The sequence below is a fragment of the Pelophylax lessonae genome, assembly GCF_965119305.1.
Source record: "Pelophylax lessonae genome assembly, chromosome: 9".
In the NCBI taxonomy this organism is placed as follows: domain Eukaryota; kingdom Metazoa; phylum Chordata; class Amphibia; order Anura; family Ranidae; genus Pelophylax; species Pelophylax lessonae.
This window is the reverse complement of record NC_138776.1, coordinates 22,450,889-22,468,506: the sequence shown is the minus strand read 5'-3', so window position 1 is coordinate 22,468,506 and position 17,618 is coordinate 22,450,889. Positions and strand designations below refer to the sequence as shown.

At 46.3% G+C, this 17,618-nt stretch overlaps 1 protein-coding gene across 1 annotated transcript in view; it reads left to right on the top strand.

Moving 5' to 3' along the window:
* HPS1 (HPS1 biogenesis of lysosomal organelles complex 3 subunit 1) overlaps positions 1–17,618 on the top strand; it is an 86,694-nt gene that overhangs the window by 20,237 nt on the left and 48,839 nt on the right. The window contains exons 5-11 of the mRNA XM_082268367.1: positions 2,552–2,660; positions 4,100–4,260; positions 4,772–4,874; positions 5,583–5,652; positions 9,245–9,306; positions 9,400–9,567; positions 10,452–10,631. Coding sequence (XP_082124493.1) covers positions 2,552–2,660; positions 4,100–4,260; positions 4,772–4,874; positions 5,583–5,652; positions 9,245–9,306; positions 9,400–9,567; positions 10,452–10,631 — 853 coding nt within the window. The remainder of the gene's footprint in view (positions 1–2,551; positions 2,661–4,099; positions 4,261–4,771; positions 4,875–5,582; positions 5,653–9,244; positions 9,307–9,399; positions 9,568–10,451; positions 10,632–17,618) is intronic.

The window sequence follows — 17,618 nt, the reverse complement described above, 5'->3', positions numbered from 1 at the left end:
TGATTCCGATTTTTTTTTTTTTTTTTTTTTTTATCCGACATGTTGGGGTTTATATCTTTCTCTTGGATGTTATAAGTTGCACTGAGTAAATACATCTGCATAAAACAAAAACTGTGTCTGTCTTCGTTTCAGGGGGATAATTTATTTTCTATACCCACTGTACATAGACTGGTAACCTTGGATAGATATCTACCTATCACTGGGCTTCAATAGATCACTGTTAGAATCTTGATGGCCTCCTCTCCCCAGGACAGTCAAACCTATAACCCTGTAGGACAAGTCAGACTTTCCTCAGCCTCGGACTCCCAGGAATCATTTATCCTCCTCTGTACCCCTTACACTACCCTTCCCCTTCTTAACCAGGTTACAATAGTCACTGTTTTTGCACATTGTACTTTCTTCAATCGTGGACTTTCTCCAATTGTGGTTTGTATGTTAACTACAAATGTCTCCAAAGCCTCGTACACACGTGTCGAAAATCGGCAGGGAATTTTCGTCCGACGACCGATCTGCCGATTTTCGGCTTGTTAGTATGATGCTTCCGACAACCGACTCCGACTTTTCGGCCGAAAAAAAAGTCGGTGTGCAGACTATACTTTTTTTGTCCGCCGTCAAAACACGTCCGATTTTCGTGCAGTCAGTACAGATTTCGACAGGGAAAAATCTAATGAGCAAGACTGGGCATGCTCAGAGAAGAAAGAACACAAAGAAACCAAACCAACACATGACATCACTTTTGAAGTAGAATTTTGTCGGGCGAGAAAATTCGTGTGCAGTCTAGGCACATTCCAACCAACAAAACACCACTCTGGACAAAAGACGGACGATCGGTCGGCCGATAATCGTTGCGTGTGTACTAGGCTTTAGCCTACTACCTTCATAATCCACATCCTACATTATGATGACCTTAACAGATGTGAAAGTACCTCGGGTAGGTGATTCTTTTCTATACTCGCTGTATATTTCAGGGTCTTATATGAAAGCATTGCCTTAACCCACTTGGTAATGGCTCGCGTAATCCTATTTTTGGTTCTAACTAGGCACAAGGTGGTTTTCTTCCAGGCTTTGTCCATGGCTTGTTTGACCATCGTGAGTAATCCAATCTAAAGTTTAAATTGTGCATTAATAAAATCCAGCAGATAATTGTTAAGGAGAGCCAGGATGGGGTCTACTGGAACAGATTTACCTAATAATTTAGTTAGGAAATCAAAAATGTTGGTCTAAAAGGCCTGGGCTACTGGACATAACCACCACTTGTGTACATGGGAGCCAATCTGTATACAGGGTTGATACCACATTTACAACAATTGGTTCTGTCGCCTGCGTGGCCCGGGCCATCTTCATCCGGACACTCAGGAGGAGAGATGCCATTTTTAAATGGATCCTTAAAGCCAAGTCCTTTGTTTTTTTTTGTTTTTTATAACCACAGATGACACATGGGTCGTAATCTTTTAATGCTCATCAGGGTATGCTAAAATGAATATGAAGGGTAGCTTAAAATTACTTTTAAAAAATAAAAAAGACAGCACAGTTTTTCAACATTTAAAAAAAATTCTGAAAATCATTTCACACAGAAAATCATTTCACACAAACAACATAAGAAGACAAATAGATAATTTGACAGTCATATTCAATCATGCTTCTGGTCTGTATGTGTGATCATGAAGCTTTGGCAGCTCTCTTGGTCTTGGTGCCATTTTTTTTGACTCCATGCTGTCACATGAAATCCTAACCCCAGGGGCGTAACTACAGGGTTTGCAATTGCAACTGGGCCCCATGCATCGGGGGGGACTGTGAGGCTCCCCTGTACACCTGGATAGGAGGGGCGGCGGGGGCAGCATGTAGCGAAATCACTGTCCTCCTTTATTCTCCTGTAGCTGCAGGAGGAAAATGGAGGAGATTGGTTCCTCTGTATGCTGCCCCCGCCGCTCCTCCAATCCAGTTCACTTGTGTTCTGCTGTCTCTGGGCCCCTGTGTGCTCCCCTAGCCCCCCCTCTACTGTGCTGCCCCCCCCCCCCTCCTCCCCACTGTGCTCCCTTCCCTCTCCTGCCGGCTGCTGCAGGGGATGTGTCACAATAGAGAACCAGGAAGGGGTTGGTAAATATGTAATTTACCAGCTCCTTCCTTTTCTGAATGGACAGAGTCATAGTCAGTCACATTGTAAAAAAATAAAATAAAATTATAAAACATAATACAATTAAAATACCAAAAAATAAAAACTACTGACACTAGTGGGTGACCTTCCAGGATTGCAAAGGTCACACTTGGGACCGGGCCCTGGCATTCCACCACTGTGGGGAGGCCCCACGATGGCAGGAAGGGGGCCCACAGCAGAACTTGTGAAAGGGTCCCACAACGAGAGTAAAGGGCCCCAGGATCAGTGGGAAGAGCCCCAGACTTGAATGGAAGTGCCCCGGCCAGTGGTCCAGAGGGTCCTTCATGGTTTCTTGCACCGGGGCCCTGAAGGTTCTAGTTACGCCTCTGCCTGACCCCCAACGACCCCCCCCCCCCGATCATTCGGAATTCATTTGTTCTCATCTCTGCACTGCAGGCTACGGCCTTCTGATTCGGATCAGAGGATCTTGGTGTGGAAGACGTTCCAGAGTCTGCTCCTTACATACAACACACTACGAAATGAAGACCAAAGCTTTGCAGTAGAGGTAAATGATGTTTGTTCCGTCACTCCATACAGCTCATGAAATATGATTCAGTTCTTGGACATTTATGTTCAGTCAGTTTTGTTGGTGCAGCTAAATTCAATGGTTGTCTCTACCCCATAGCTTACAGTGATTAAATTCAGTAAGTGTCAAATTTATGTTTTGTGTTAGCTTAAAAATACTAAAGTAGACAAAATGTCATTAGTAAGAAGCCCATGATGCTGTAAAAGTGCAAAAATGCCAAAAAACTGAAGACTAAACAGAAAATGGAACAGCCATTTAGAGTAACCCAGCAGGATTTCATTAGAGAAACTTCAATTATCGGTTGTTTTTAAGGGGCAACTTCTAGCTACGGGCTCAACTTTCTGCTACGACCCATTCTCCCTAATGCCTCCCAGATTTTTTTCTAGGAATCATAAGATATACAGGGTTCTCTTTTAGCCCCTGATGCAGAGTGATGCTGAGACAATGATGTGAGTGCCATTCCTCAGAAGACAGGTCTGTAATACAGGAGTTCCACAGTCTTTAGGTTGGATGAAGCTGGGAGTCATTTAACCTGGAAGAGGGCATCTAGTGGCAGAGAGTAATCCCTGCAGGGGACACTGCCAGTCAGGAAATGAGTATCACATCTTCTTCGTAGTGGTAGTGGTAGTGGTGGTGGTAGTAGTAGTAGTAGTAGCGGTATCTGTACTTTCCTAGAGTAGAATTTTTTTTCTCCTACTTTTACTTCACTACATTTTTTCGATAATTTCAATATTTCTACTCCGATATTTTTTTTGTGCTGCATAGTTACTCGTTACTATTATAAAAATTACCACTGCCAGAACAGTAGATGGCAGGTTTCATGAAGTTCAAAAAAATGTGTATAATGTCATGTGTAAATCGGCGCACACGAAAATAAATGCTACTGTATGTATAAATAAAATGGTCTACATATCTGCTGTTAAGGGGAAAGAGAACCTCCCCCAACCTAGGAGAGTCACAAGCGTACATAGACCTTTTTTCTGGTAAGAGGCTGATTTTGCTTTTTTCACTGGAAGTTGAGAGCACAGGTTTTGCAGTTTTGTTTCACTGGAAGAGTCTATTTGGATATTATTTTGCACTTGCCTTCATCCGCCGGGTAAGGGGGAAATCCACAAGGTGGTGGGAGGAGTCTGCACCTATTATTTGGAATAGAATTTCTACCTTCCATAAAATAGGGTATTTTGGTCATTTATGGATACAGGTCTGAACCTTGTAGATTTTTTCATTATTATACAGTTTGCCTGCAGAACTGGCGGAAGATTAGAGTAGGGAGGACTTCATAAGGTGTAAAGCTGGTGATAAGTAGACTAGAGAGGATGGAAGGACCATATAAGTCACTAAGCCTTGGATATTCAGCCTCGGACACTAGCGCTCAGCATCTAATGAATTTTATAATGTGTGTTTTTTTACCCCGGCAGGCTGTGGAGCGTCTGATTCACCCAAAGCTTTGTGAGCAATGCATCGAGTTCTTGGAGAAACAGATTGTACAATTCATAAACAGCAGCAATGAGCGGGGCGGAGAGGAAGTGCTCCATGCTTTCATTTTAGTGAACACCAAACTTCTGGCTCTTTTCTCAAGGTACAAAATCTAATGATCACTTTCAAGAAAGCATAATAATTGTGTTCAGAAAACCTAGCTTACAAAAGCCCAGCATTCAGTTGGAATCTGCTATATATTATCCAGGTGCATGAAAACTAAAGCTGTTACAAGTCTTACAGTTTGTTTCCTTGAGAAAGCAGCCAGAGCCTGAGTAGAAAAGCCTGTCCACCGCCAGCATGCTTTAGAGAAAGATCCTTGCTTTGTGTAGAAGCAGTGGTCTCTCTGCATAGATCTGTCATGCCCGCTACGGAGTCAAAGCTAGAGCTTTCCACTCAGCAGGGAGCATGACATTTGCTGATTGCAGTGCTATAGGAAGGAATAGAATAGAAGGAGTGCTAGAGGAATCTAATGAAGGGCAGCTTTCCATTCTAGAAATACAATTCAGAGTTCAGTCTTTCACAGACACTTTAATAAGAAATACATTTATAATTCTAAAAAGTGATTTACTTTACCAATAATAATCATTTATTCTTCATTCCGTTGCTTCCAGCCGAAATGCCAGCTCACTGAGGCCTGCAGACCTCTTGTCCTTAATTCTCATTGTTCAGGATCTGTACCCTGTATACAGCGCCCCTCAGGACCAGAATGTTCAGGTAAGGGTCTGTACTCCACCTACACAGCTCTTCTCACTTCTAGTAAAACAATTTTTAGGATATTTTATAGGAATATTGGAATTGATTTATGGTTCATGACTTGGGCCCCAGTCACTCTTGAGCTTAGCATTTTTGGGCATTTTTTCTTTGAGCTTTTGTACAGATATTTTTGCACGTGTTTCAGGCTTGAGTTATTTTAATCTAATTTTAGTCAATAAAAAGCTAGTTACCAAGCCAAGAAAATAAAAAAAAAAGTTTAATCACTCCCATTGAGTTTATTGGTGTCAATATAATTTATTGAGCGCCAGGCTTTTAGCTTCAAGCGACACAATGCTCAGCTGTGCAGACACCTCAAAATATCAGTCAAGCATTGAAACACTTCTGGTGAAGCTACAAATCTCTGATGTGTGAATGGGGCCCAATGTTTTCATTTAAAAAGATTTAGCACAAAAAACTTTTTTTAATTCCCACTCCCATAGAATGGTATAAAGGGCTCTCAGATGTGGAGTTTTCTTTCTGCTTAGATGCAAACTGTAGATTATAATCTCTGATCTTATAACAGGTTGCAGATTTATTTCCGAGAAATTTATTTTACAGGAAGCCGGTTTGTTTCTGTTCGTTCTTAGGATGTTAGTTTTTTGTTATTTTACATTTTCTTTTCCCCTCTCTTGCTTCAGTATACGTTATGACATTTTATTACTATTTTAGGACATAGAAGACAATGTGGCTCAAGAAGAATATTTTACCCCCAACCCATCGCCAAGTGCCACCAGTTCAGGTTTGTTTTCAAGAAATGTGGAAAGATAATGATCATTATAATAATACATTGCCTCATGTATTGTGATTGCTAACAATTGTGATACCAGTTTAGACCTGTCCTTCGGAATGGAAGGAAGTCAATTTTACTGATAGGAGACACTTACTGTTATTTGTGCAAATCATTTTGATAATTCACATCCTAGAGTCCCAATGATGCTCATTCTTAGTGTAGTTGATGATTCCATAGGGACCATTTTGACATTACCCCCCCCCCCATCCCCCCCATGCATTCCTATGCCAGGACAATGTGATAGTACATCAGGTGGTAAAGGAGCTGAGTTTAACATTACAAAGGTACACAGAAACATCCGATGAACAGTAAATCCCAGTTATACACATTAAGGAGCTGAATGCTTCAGTTGGAGAAAAGAAAACGTTGCCTGAAATGACCAATCAGCATTCTTGTTTAATTCTTCCATTAAGGGGGGGGGGGGTTCACTTTTGGGCTCTTTCATTTCTCTAAAAGTAATGACTCGGCTTCACTGTGTATGTGGACCAGCATAAGTGTTTTGGTAAATTAATTTGACAGAATGCTTTAATCTCTGGCTCAGTGAGAAGTCTGACCTCTAGGGAGATTTACTAAATTTCCAGTGTGGGCTGGGCTCCCTTGTTGGGTTGGGCTGGGCTCCCTTGTTCGGTTGGGTTGGGCTGGGCTGGGCTCCCTTGTTGGGTTGGGCTGGGCTGGGCTCCCTTGTTGGGTTGGGCTGGGCTGGGCTCCCTTGTTGGGTTGGGTTGGGTTGGGCTGGTCTGGGCTCCCTTGTTGGGTTGGGTTGGGTTGGGCTGGGCTGGGCTGGGCTGGTCTGGGCTCCCTTGTTGGGTTGGGTTGGGTTGGGCTGGGCTCCCTTGTTGGGTTGGGTTGGGCTGGGCTCCCTTGTTGGGTTGGGCTGGGCTCCCTTGTTGGGTTGGGCTGGGCTGGGCTCCCTTGTTGGGTTGGGTTGGGCTGGGCTCCCTTGTTGGGTTGGGCTGGGCTCCCTTGTTGGGTTGGGCTGGGCTCCCTTGTTGGGTTGGGCTGGGCTCCCTTGTTGGGTTGGGCTGGGCTCCCTTGTTGGGCTGGGCTGGGCTCCCTTGTTGGGTTGGGCTGGGCTGGGCTCCCTTGTTGGGTTGGGCTGGGCTGGGCTCCCTTGTTGGGTTGGGCTGGGCTGGGCTCCCTTGTTGGGTTGGGCTGGGCTCCCTGGTTGGGCTGGGATGGGCTGGGCTCCCTTGTTGGGTTAGGTTGAGTTGGGCTGGGCTCCCTTGTTGGGTTAGGTTGAGTTGGGCTGGGCTCCCTTGTTGGGTTAGGTTGAGTTGGGCTGGGCTCCCTTGTTGGGTTAGGTTGAGTTGGGCTGGGCTCCCTTGTTGGGTTAGGTTGAGTTGGGCTGGGCTCCCTTGTTGAGTTGGGCTGGGCTCCCTTGTTGGGTTAGGTTGAGTTGGGCTGGGCTCCCTTGTTGGGTTAGGTTGAGTTGGGCTGGGCTCCCTTGTTGGGTTAGGTTGAGTTGGGCTCCCTTGTTGGGTTACGTTGAGTTGGGCTGGGCTCCCTTGTTGTTTTGGGTTGGGTTGGGTTCGGCTGGGCTACCTGGTTGGGTTTGTTTGGGCTGGGTTGGACTGGGCTCCCTGGTTGGGTTGGGTTGGGCTGGGCTGTGCTCCCTTGTTGTGTAGTCCTTCCTTTCTTCATAGTTGTCCATTTGTGGGTAGTCGTCCATTGTCAGGCAATACAAATTGTGATGTTTTTGTGACACAATGCCTGTTAAAAGATTATGGGTGGTGGGCTTGAGCCCCCATATCCAATTCCATCTTATAAATATGGCCAGCCTCTCTTGTTCACAGTGAATACATTTGATTTAGCCTTTCTGAAAGAAGGACTATAGGAAGAGGGAGAAGTAACTGCATACCTGAAAGTTACGCTGTTGGCCTCTCAGGTGTAATTTAGTTTGGTGCTCAAAAGGTGTTTTTCATTCCACTTTTATTTTTGGGTGCCCACTTCAATGTAATTAAGTAAAATACTCCTTGCATTGGGTTGGTGGATTTTTGTACCAAGGTGCACTAATTCTTTAATGTTACGGCATCACAATGTACCGTTATGTACTGTAACCGGTCAGACTTCACCTTGTTAATCTAATCAGACATTTGTTGATGCTCATTCGGCTCTGCAAGTTGTTGGTTTGTTCGCAAAAGCGAGATGATTTTTTTTTTTTTCTGAATAAAGGAACTTTAGAAAAATCCATAAAACCCATTTCCTAGCAGTTCAGTTTGCCAAAGTAGTCCAACTGTAAATCCAGCTTCTAATCGATTAGCAAGAACAGAGGACTCGTCATATACATTTAAACATACATTAGGAGAGCACACAATGCAAAAAATGTGATTTAGATATGGCAATTGCTATATATGTCCAAGCAGGGCTTTTTTTTCTCAGACAATAGGTGCAGGAACTCAATCACGCCCTTCAACCCCCAACAAACTTAATGAAATGGTGAGTGTGGCCAAATTGCAGTGGGAGGGTCTTAAATGGGCATTACGTGAATAATTCAGGGGTGCGCTGCATGCAGAGTGCAGGGTTCAGGGGTGCGCTGCATGCAGAGTGCAGGGTTCAGGGGTGCGCTGCATGCAGGGTTCAGGGGTGCGCTGCATGCAGGGTGCAGGGGTGCGCTGCATGCAGAGTGCAGGGGTGCTCTACATGCAGAGTGTAGGGTTCAGGGGTGCGCTGCGCGCAGAGTGCAGGGTTCAGCCCTCTTTCACAGACCCTTACGTCTGCATCCACATCTCACTCCCACCCCTTCTCAGCTCTGACCTCAGATGGCGTCAGCATCTGTGCACCCGCAGTCAGAGGGTGCAGCCTACCCTGTGACCCCCCACCTCCCAGCCATGGCTGCACTACACTAATTCCCCACATCTCCCATGTCCCCACAGTGAGTGCAGGGCAGAGAGGTATCTGTAGAGCCGCCGGATAAGACAAGCTATACTTGTAAGCACAGAAGCCGGGCTTCTGTGTTTTCAAGTGACAGTGGTGAGCAAAGGGCAAGAGTTGGAGGTGGCAGAACAGAGTTCCGCCACGTTCCAGCCGAAGGAAAGCCCTGTGTCCATGGGGTGTTGCCCATGGGGTATTGGGCACATGGGGGTGTGGTTATATTTTATTTTTTTTGCTTGTTTTTTTAAAACCAAGTTTTAAATGGCTTCACCTACTATGTGGAAAAATGGGGGTGCTTGAAATTTGTTTTATGAACTTGTATTGACACTCCTCTCTCAAAAACAGTGGTCCATAGAGTCTGCTTGATTTGCTAATTTTTAAGTCCAAGTCAGTCAAAAGATGGGACATCTTTCTGCTAGTAATAAATTAGAAAAACTGGCACCTTACCTGGCCTTTGCTAAAGGGTGGTGGTGGCACCTTTTAGTATAATAGAGTAATAAAAAAAGATGGCCTGCTGATTATCTGCTTTACATGTACTCTGACCTTGGAATTAATAATGTGTCTGGTCATCGTCCTCAATATTAGGAGCTCTTTGGGAAATTCGTCAACTATGAAATACGTTTTTATTTTTTTGAAAATAACAAAATTGATGCTGTGTTTAAAATTGAAGGTGATGACAGCTGGTTGGATGACGTATCATCCACCTCTAGCCTGGGAGATCCTGAAATCCAGGTAACTCTTGTCTTGTCTGATAATAAATTTGTGTCTAGTGCCTGTATGACGGACTTGCAGGATGCAAAGTGATCTGTATTCTGTGACCCTCAGATTGCAGAAGACAGTCTGAAGATTCTTTCTGGCCCTTTACCCGAGTCCACCAACACAAGGAGGGTATTTTTGGATGCCAACCTAAGGGATGGCTATTGTCCCATGATGCCTCATTCCATGTACTGCCTGCCACTGTGGCATGGGATGTCCCTGGTTCTCCTGACTAAGGTAAATGGCTGCAAAGTATATAAGCTGGTACCAGTATATTAATGGGGAAGACATGGGTTTCACCATTGAGGTATTTGTATATCGCTATCATGTCCCCATTTGCGCACATTTTTAATAAACTAGCCACTAGATGGCGCTTCCCTTTCTATGCGCACACACACGCGAATGGTGGGGGAAGTCGCATGTGATTCGGATAGGAATTGACCCGCATTCCTGTTCAAATCATATTCAATTCTTTGCAGTGCGATTTGCAGCCATTCATTTTTTATTAGTTCAAATTGCACCACAAAGTTTCGGTAGCGTGAGTATTTTTACGAATACTGATACTTGTGAAAATGCTGGGTATCGGTATCCGTGCATCCCTAATATGTACCATGAACAGTAGAGAAATTAATTTATTAGTAGAGATTCTCTGAGAACGAAAAGCTATTTTGAGAGTTCCCCCCCATTTAAAAAGTTTGAAAGAAGCTGAGCTGGGCCATAGAGTGATGCACACTACTTACACGAGAATAAATTGTTGCTGGTTGTCACTGAGAGGTCGCTTTACCAAAACTGGAGAGTGCAAAATCTGGAGCAGCTCTGCAGAGAAACCAATTGGCTTCCAGGTTTTATTGGCAAAGCTTAATTGAACAAGCTGAAGTTAGAAGCTGATTGGCCACCATGCAGAGCTACACCAGTATCTGTGTGCTCCACTTTTAGTAAATCAACCCCTGATTTCTACATAGTGTGGTGCCGGCATGTCTGCTATGATTCTGCTGATCTTCAGCCTCAGAAAGCTTAGCAGGTATGTTCAGATGGATTTGATAAGTGTTGGTATGCTGTGCAGTTTATCTATGTTTTACGTTGGAGATGACTGTACCATTCCTCCCGTTGTGCTCCTGCAGTTCTCAGGAAGTCATCTTGGGCTCTCATTGTACCAACTCCTGGATGGATTCAACATGATGGAGAGGAAGCTCATGGAGGGGCAGGACATTCAGAACATTCTACGCTCCCATCCTTTCATGGCCGACCTGAGACAAAGAACAGACAGATTTGTAAAAAGCCTTGGTGGACGTGAAACTCCAGTAGGACCTCCATTATATTTATTTCTTTATATGTGGTGTTACAATTTACTAGAATATTCAACTGTGTAGACCAGGCTTTCTCAACCAGGGTTCCTTTAGAGGTTGCCAGATGTTCCTTGAGCAATGAACAATTTCTGCCTCTTAAGATATGTGACCACTGACTGAATTGATTTTTTAGCTATCTGTAAGGAACATTCTTCTCACTGACCACCAATGTAAGGGACATTCTTCCATTGATCACCAATGTAAGGAGCATTCTTCCCACTGATCACCAATGTAAAGAACATTCTTCCCACTGACCACCAATGTAAGGGACATTCTTCTCACTGATCACCAATGTAAGGGACATTCTTCTCACTGATCACCAATGTAAGGAGCATTCTTCCACTGATCACCAATGTAAGGGACATTCTTCCCACTGACCACCAATGTAAGGAGCATTCTTCCCACTGACCACCAATGTAAGGGACATTCTTCCACTGATCACCAATGTAAGGGGCATTCTTCCCACTGACCACCAATGTAAGGTACATTCTTCGACTGATCACCAATGTAAGGTACATTCTTCGACTGATCACCAATGTAAGGGACATTCTTCTACTGATCACCAATGTAAGGGACATTCTTCCACTGATCACCAATGTAAGGGGCATTCTTCCCACTTACCACCAATGTAAGGGACATTCTTCCCACTGACCACCAATGTAAGGGACATTCTGTCTACTGACCACCAACGTAAGGAACATTATTCCCAATTTTTGTTTATTAAAAGTCTTGCAATCAATAATCATAAAATCAATATACATAAATATATACATATTTACATGAAAATGGAAAAAAAATACATAGCAAGTTCTGCTCTCAAATAAAGAATGGCTTTACAGCAAAAACAAAACTCACATCATGAAACTGTCATTACCGGAGAAAATAATCTTAGTAGGACTCACACCACCACACCAGACATCAAACCTGCGAGGTCAAGAAACAAAACCACCCCCATTATGCATGCAGCCCTTCTTCAAAAAGAAGATATTAACCAACAAAAGCTAAGGGCGTGAAAGAAATAGCATAGGAAAAGAGCTCCTCACCCAGAGATGGACAGTTCACCAAAAGCAGGTCTGATATTCCTCCACGCCCTTATCCAGACCGCTCGAGGCTCCCTGCCCTTCTCAAGACCCCGAATCTTCCCAACCTCACCCAGAATATCGTACACCACCACCTCAACAGGGAGGACTTTCTTCCGCAGGGTAATCTGGCACCGTGCATTCCACGTGAAGTAACGGACAACTATACTAACTAGAAAAAGTGTATCCAAATCAAAATCCCAGCGAGTCGGGAATGCCCCGTACACCCACTCCGCATAACTCATGCGATAGAGAAAGGGGAGGCCTAGAGCCCTCCCCACCCTTTTATACACCTCTATGTTAAAGGGACACTGGAGCAAAAAGTGGTCCATAGACTCCACTTTACCAACACACTCCGCTCTAGGACAATCCCGATCATCCACAGGGCGATGCTTCAGGTTCCCTCTCACATAGAGCCTTCCATGGAAAGCGAGCCAGGCTTGATCCCTAAACTTCAAAGGGATTCTTCCTAAGTTAATTAAACGCAACCCCTCCCTCATTACGGGGCCTGGGCAATCCCTTAAGGTCAGTGACACACTGAAAGCAGAGCCCAAAATCCTCTTCTCCAGAAGCTTTCTGGGGAGGGACTTGATATCCCCCACTGTCACCTGCCACTGCCTAAGTATTTTCAGACACGGGGCAACATAAGCCGGAAGCTTGCCATGTCGGACTCTCAGACTTTTCACTGGCCCGCCATCTTCCCAGCATCGCAGAAAAGGCCTAAACCAAGATTGAAAAATACCCACCCATCCCGGCGGGGTCTCTGCTAACCAGGCCCGGACTGGGACAAAAAATAGGCCCGGGCATTTTGGACTGAGCAGCCCGCGAGGGGGGGGGGGGGCGTGGCGGGGCGTGGCGTGGCGTTCGTCGGGATGGTTGATGACAGGATTTAATGTTCCAGGATGTGTGGATTTGATTACGGTACCTTTTTTAGTTTAATCTTCAATTTAGATCAGAGCTGCCATATGATGCTGTTTATTTTGTCTTACTTTAAATCCTCTTTTGATGGTTGAGTCCTAAAAATAGTATGAAGCAGATCAGTCCCAATTCCTGCACCTTCACACATCAAATCACCCCAATTCCTGCACTATCATACCTTAGTTCACCCCAATTCCTGCACCTTCACACCTCAGATCAGCCCCTGGTAGGCTGGCACTGGCAGCAACAATTTTATTCAAATCTGGATTTATTCTGCAAATAGGCTGACCTGGCACTGGCAGGCATAGTACTATGCCTGGCTGCCAGTGCCAGACAATTGCAGAAGAAATCCTGATTTATTTGAATAAAATTGTTGCTGCCAGTGCCAGTCCAGCCTATCTGCAAAAGAAATCCCTAAGTAGAAGTCACTCCTCTCTCCAGTCCTCCACTTACCTTAGGTGTGCTGTGCGGTGTGGCTGCAGAGTGTTCCCGCTGGACATAGTACAGGAGATGGTCAGAGACTGCAAACATGATACAAGAGATGGTCAGAGACTGAGGACATGATACAGGAGATGGTCAGAGACTGAGGACATGATACAGGAGATGGTCAGAGACTGAGGACATGATACAGGAGATGGTCAGAGACTGAGGACATGATACATGAGATGGTCAGAGACTGAGGACATGATACATGAGATGGTCAGAGACTGAGGACATGATACATGAGATGGTCAGAGACTGAGGACATGATACATGAGATGGTCAGAGACTGCCGACATGATACAGGAGATGGCCAGAGACTGCCGACATGATACAGGAGATGGTCAGAGACTGCGGACATGATACAGGAGATGGTCAGAGACTGCGGACATGATACAGGAGATGGTCAGAGACTGCGGACATGATACCTGAGAGACTGCAGATGTGATACAAGAGAAGGTCAGAAACTGCAGACATGACAGAAGATAGGACACTAGGGGGGCCGGAGAGCACAGGGAAAGCAGATAGCACTGGAGGAGCTGAAGGGCAAGGGGGGGGGGGGGACTGGAGAGAAGTAAGGAAGGCGCAGGGTGTGGATAGCACTGGGGGGGGGGCAGGGAAAACCAGGGGGTTAGGGAGCACAGGGTAGGGGGACTGGAGAGCACTGGGGGGGGAACTGGAAATCACTTGGCCAGGTAGCACAGGGGGGTGGAGAGCATTAGGGGAGCCAGAAAGCATAGGGGGAGATCAAAAGCACTGTATGGACTTGAAGAGCAGGGGGGGGACTTGAAGAGCAGGGGGGGGGACTTGAAGAGCAGGGGGGGCTGAAGAGCAGGGGGGGGTCTGAAGAGCAGGGGGGGGTCTGAAGAGCAGGGGGGGGGCTGAAGAGCACAAGGGGGGGCTAAGAGCAGGGGGGAGGGTTAAGATCACTGGGGGGGGCAGTAAAATAAGTTGAATAGGAGGGGGATGGGACAGCTCAGCTGCATATAGAGAAATTGATATTTCTCCTGCAGCCGCAGAATGCCTGCAGAAGGGAGGAGGAGAGTCAGGCATCCATCCAGCGGCAGCAGGAGGAGGAAGAGGGAAACATCAAATCCTCTATATGAAGCCGCCCCATCCCCCTCCTATTCAGTAGCAGACAGTACACACGGCCGGTGACACCAGGGCTGCACAGCACTGAAGACACTGGCGTCGCGAGGAGCCGCGCTTACCTTCTCTCTCCGGCCTGTCGCCGCCCCCGCAAGCAGCCCGGAGTCAGAGTGAAGGAGCTGCCATCTGCAGCTGATTGCTTCCATGGCCGATCCTGCGAGTGCGGGCTGTGCTGCTGGCCGCGCCGGGCAGGACACCGGCTGCGGCGGGAAGGAACACACATACGAACTTCTCTTCACTTCCGGCTCCCTAGCCAATCAGCCTCCTGCTCAGGGGGGTGTGACTCACAGCAGAAGGCTGATTGGCCGCGGAGCCGGTGTAGCTGGCAAGAACACCGGCCGCGGCCGCCGCAGTGAGGGAAAATGACAGTCTGGCTTCTTTACATTCTACTGTGAGGAGTCGGACTAAGTGAGAGCGGGCGCCGCGGCCCACCGGGATTATGCCCGGTCCGCCCGATGGTCAGTCCGGCCCTGCTGCTAACATATTACCAAGATTATACTTTAAAAAGAGCAGAGAAAAGAAAACTATAGGGTTGACCATTCCTAGACCACCCTCCCGCCTGGACAGGTAAGTTACATTGCGTTTGATCAGGTTCAGCCTATTTCCCCATAACAGTTGGAAAAAGCAGCTGTACACCCTTGCATAGAGAGATTCCGGCAAGATACAGACAAAGCTGACATATAAAAAGATTGGGATCAGGTAAGTTTTAATCAAGTCAACCCTTTCCCTCAAGGAAAGTTTCCATTTCTTCCAGCTTGCCACCTTGGCATTGGCATTCAACAACCTGCTTTCCCAATTTCGATGACCATAGTCACCAGGACCAAATTTGATGCCCAACACTTTAATTTCCTGCTGGGGCTCTGGGAAGGCATCCGGAAGTTCGAAGCTTTCACCCTCCTCACCCATCCAGAAAACTTCACTCTTTTCATGATTGATTTTAGAGCCAGAAGCCTCTGTGTACTGCTCTATCACAGAGACCACCTCCTGCGCCTCCTCCATCCCAGAGATAATAACAGACACATCATCGGCATAGGCCACGACCTTCAAAGGTGGCACACCAGCAATGCCCAAAGGCACCCCACACAACGATCCACTCTCTAACCTTCTTATGAAGGGGTCGATTGCGAATACATATAGCAGGGGGCTCAAAGGACACCCCTGGCGCACACCAGAGCCAACCTCAAAAGGCCGTCCAACCCAACCATTAACAAGTGGGAAGCTCTCAGCCCCTTTATATAATGTTTTCAGCCAATCAATAAACCTCCCCTGCAGGCCGTATCTACCAAGTAGCAAATACAGGTACTCATGATTGACTCGATCAAAAGCCTTCGCCTGATCCAATGCCAGCAAGTACTTTCTCCATCCAGCAGCCCTGCATCGCTCCAAAGCCTCCCGGACAGCTAAAATTGCTGAAAAGGTACTTCTGCCCTGGACCGAGCAGTGCTGATGATTGGACAACAAATCGCCTGCTACTGACGACAAGCGCCAAAAAAGAATCTTCGCCAAGATCTTTCTATCAACATTGAGAAGACTGATGGGGCGCCAGTTCTCAATTATTGAGGGGTCTTTACCTTTTGACAGAAGAATCACAGCGGATTGCCTCATGGAGGGAGGGAGAGAACCCTCTTCTAAACAGCTGTTATAAACCTCCGCTAAAAAGGGAGCCAGAATGGACTTAAAACACTTGTAAAATTCAGCTGTCAACCCATCTGGCCCAGGCGATTTTTTGGTAGCCAGCTTCTCTATAGCACGAACTACCTCATCCGCTGAAATTGGTTCTGTCAAATCCATCAAAGGCAATGTATAATTTCCCAATCCTGGAGTAGAATCCAGAAAGCTTTCCATCCTGTCCCGATTAAGGTCCTTTCTTCCCAGAAGGTCTGCGTAATATGACCTGAAGATCTCCAGGATCCCTGATCTGGACTTCACCAGGGAACCCGTACTATCCCTCAGACCTATGACCGTCTTAACTGCTATGCCTTGCTTACAGTTCTGGTAAGGATCAGGCGAGTGATATTTCCCATAATCTCTCTCCAGAACCAAGGAGGCATGCCGGTCGTATTGACACTTCCTAAGAAGAAGCTTTACCTCCGAGATCTCCCCTGGATCTCCTCCATACGAGACAAGACGATCAAGCTTCCTCCGCAAATGCTGGTAGACAATATACATACCAAGCTGCTTCTTCTTACTTATGGCCTTGAAAAGTCCAACCGCCCTTTGTTTCACAAGCTCCCACCACTCTGACTTACTGCTGCAAAAGTCCAGAATAGAAACCTGTGCCTGAAAAAAATCCTCAAAGGATTGTCTTACCTCTACATCTTCCAGGAGAGCCAAATTCAGTTTCCAGGTACCCCTTCCCCTGGGTGGAGTGTCCGAGGCATTCAGAGTCACAGACAGCATACAGTGGTCAGAGAACTCCACCGCCCTCAACTCAGGAGCCGAGAAAGCAGAGTTCTCCTTTAAAAAAAACCTATCTATCCTACTCTGACTATTCCCTCTCTGAAACGTGAATCCCGTGCTGCCAGGGCAGTGCTTAATGTGCACATCTACCAGGCCTGCTTGTCTAACCATATCTCTAAGAAAAACGCTATCATAACCCAGCCTGTCTATGGAGACCCTCCTGTCTTCAGGCCTAATTATGGTGTTAAAGTCACCTCCAAAGACAACCTGCTGGGATGTAAAAAGGAAGGGCTTGATCTTTGTGAAGAGGCATTTCCTGTCCCATTTTGACTGCGGTCCATAGATATTGATCAGGCGCAGGTCCTGCCCCCTAACAGAGACGTCTAAGACCATGCATCTCCCCATTTCTACCTCAATTATCCGCCGGCACGTTACCATATCGGTTTTAAAAAGAACCGCAACTCCGCTGCAAGGCTCAGCCGCAAGAGACCAAAAGGAGGGACCGCATCTCCACTCCCTTTTTGCTAGATGGACATCGGCCAAAGTATTGAGCCAGGTCTCTTGCAAAAATAAAATCTCAGCATCAAACTCACTGAGCAAAAATAAGGCAATATCACGAGCTCTTGCAGATTTCACGCTGGCGACATTAATGGTCGCCACCTTTATCAGAGCGGGCACTGCCATCAGGATGATTGGGGTAGTCGTTTCTTAACCTCCACCACACTCTCATCACCCGAAGCAGCTCTCTTTACACTATGTGACTCCCCCTCATCCATAGATGATAAAGAAGTAGATAAATCGGATACTAACTCCTCCCCTGATAAAACCGAAAATGTGTTGCCAAGAGGAACCCCTCCTGGCTCTAACTGTAAGGAGGAAACGACCGCTTTACTGGTTTTCCTCTTTTTCTTTTTCT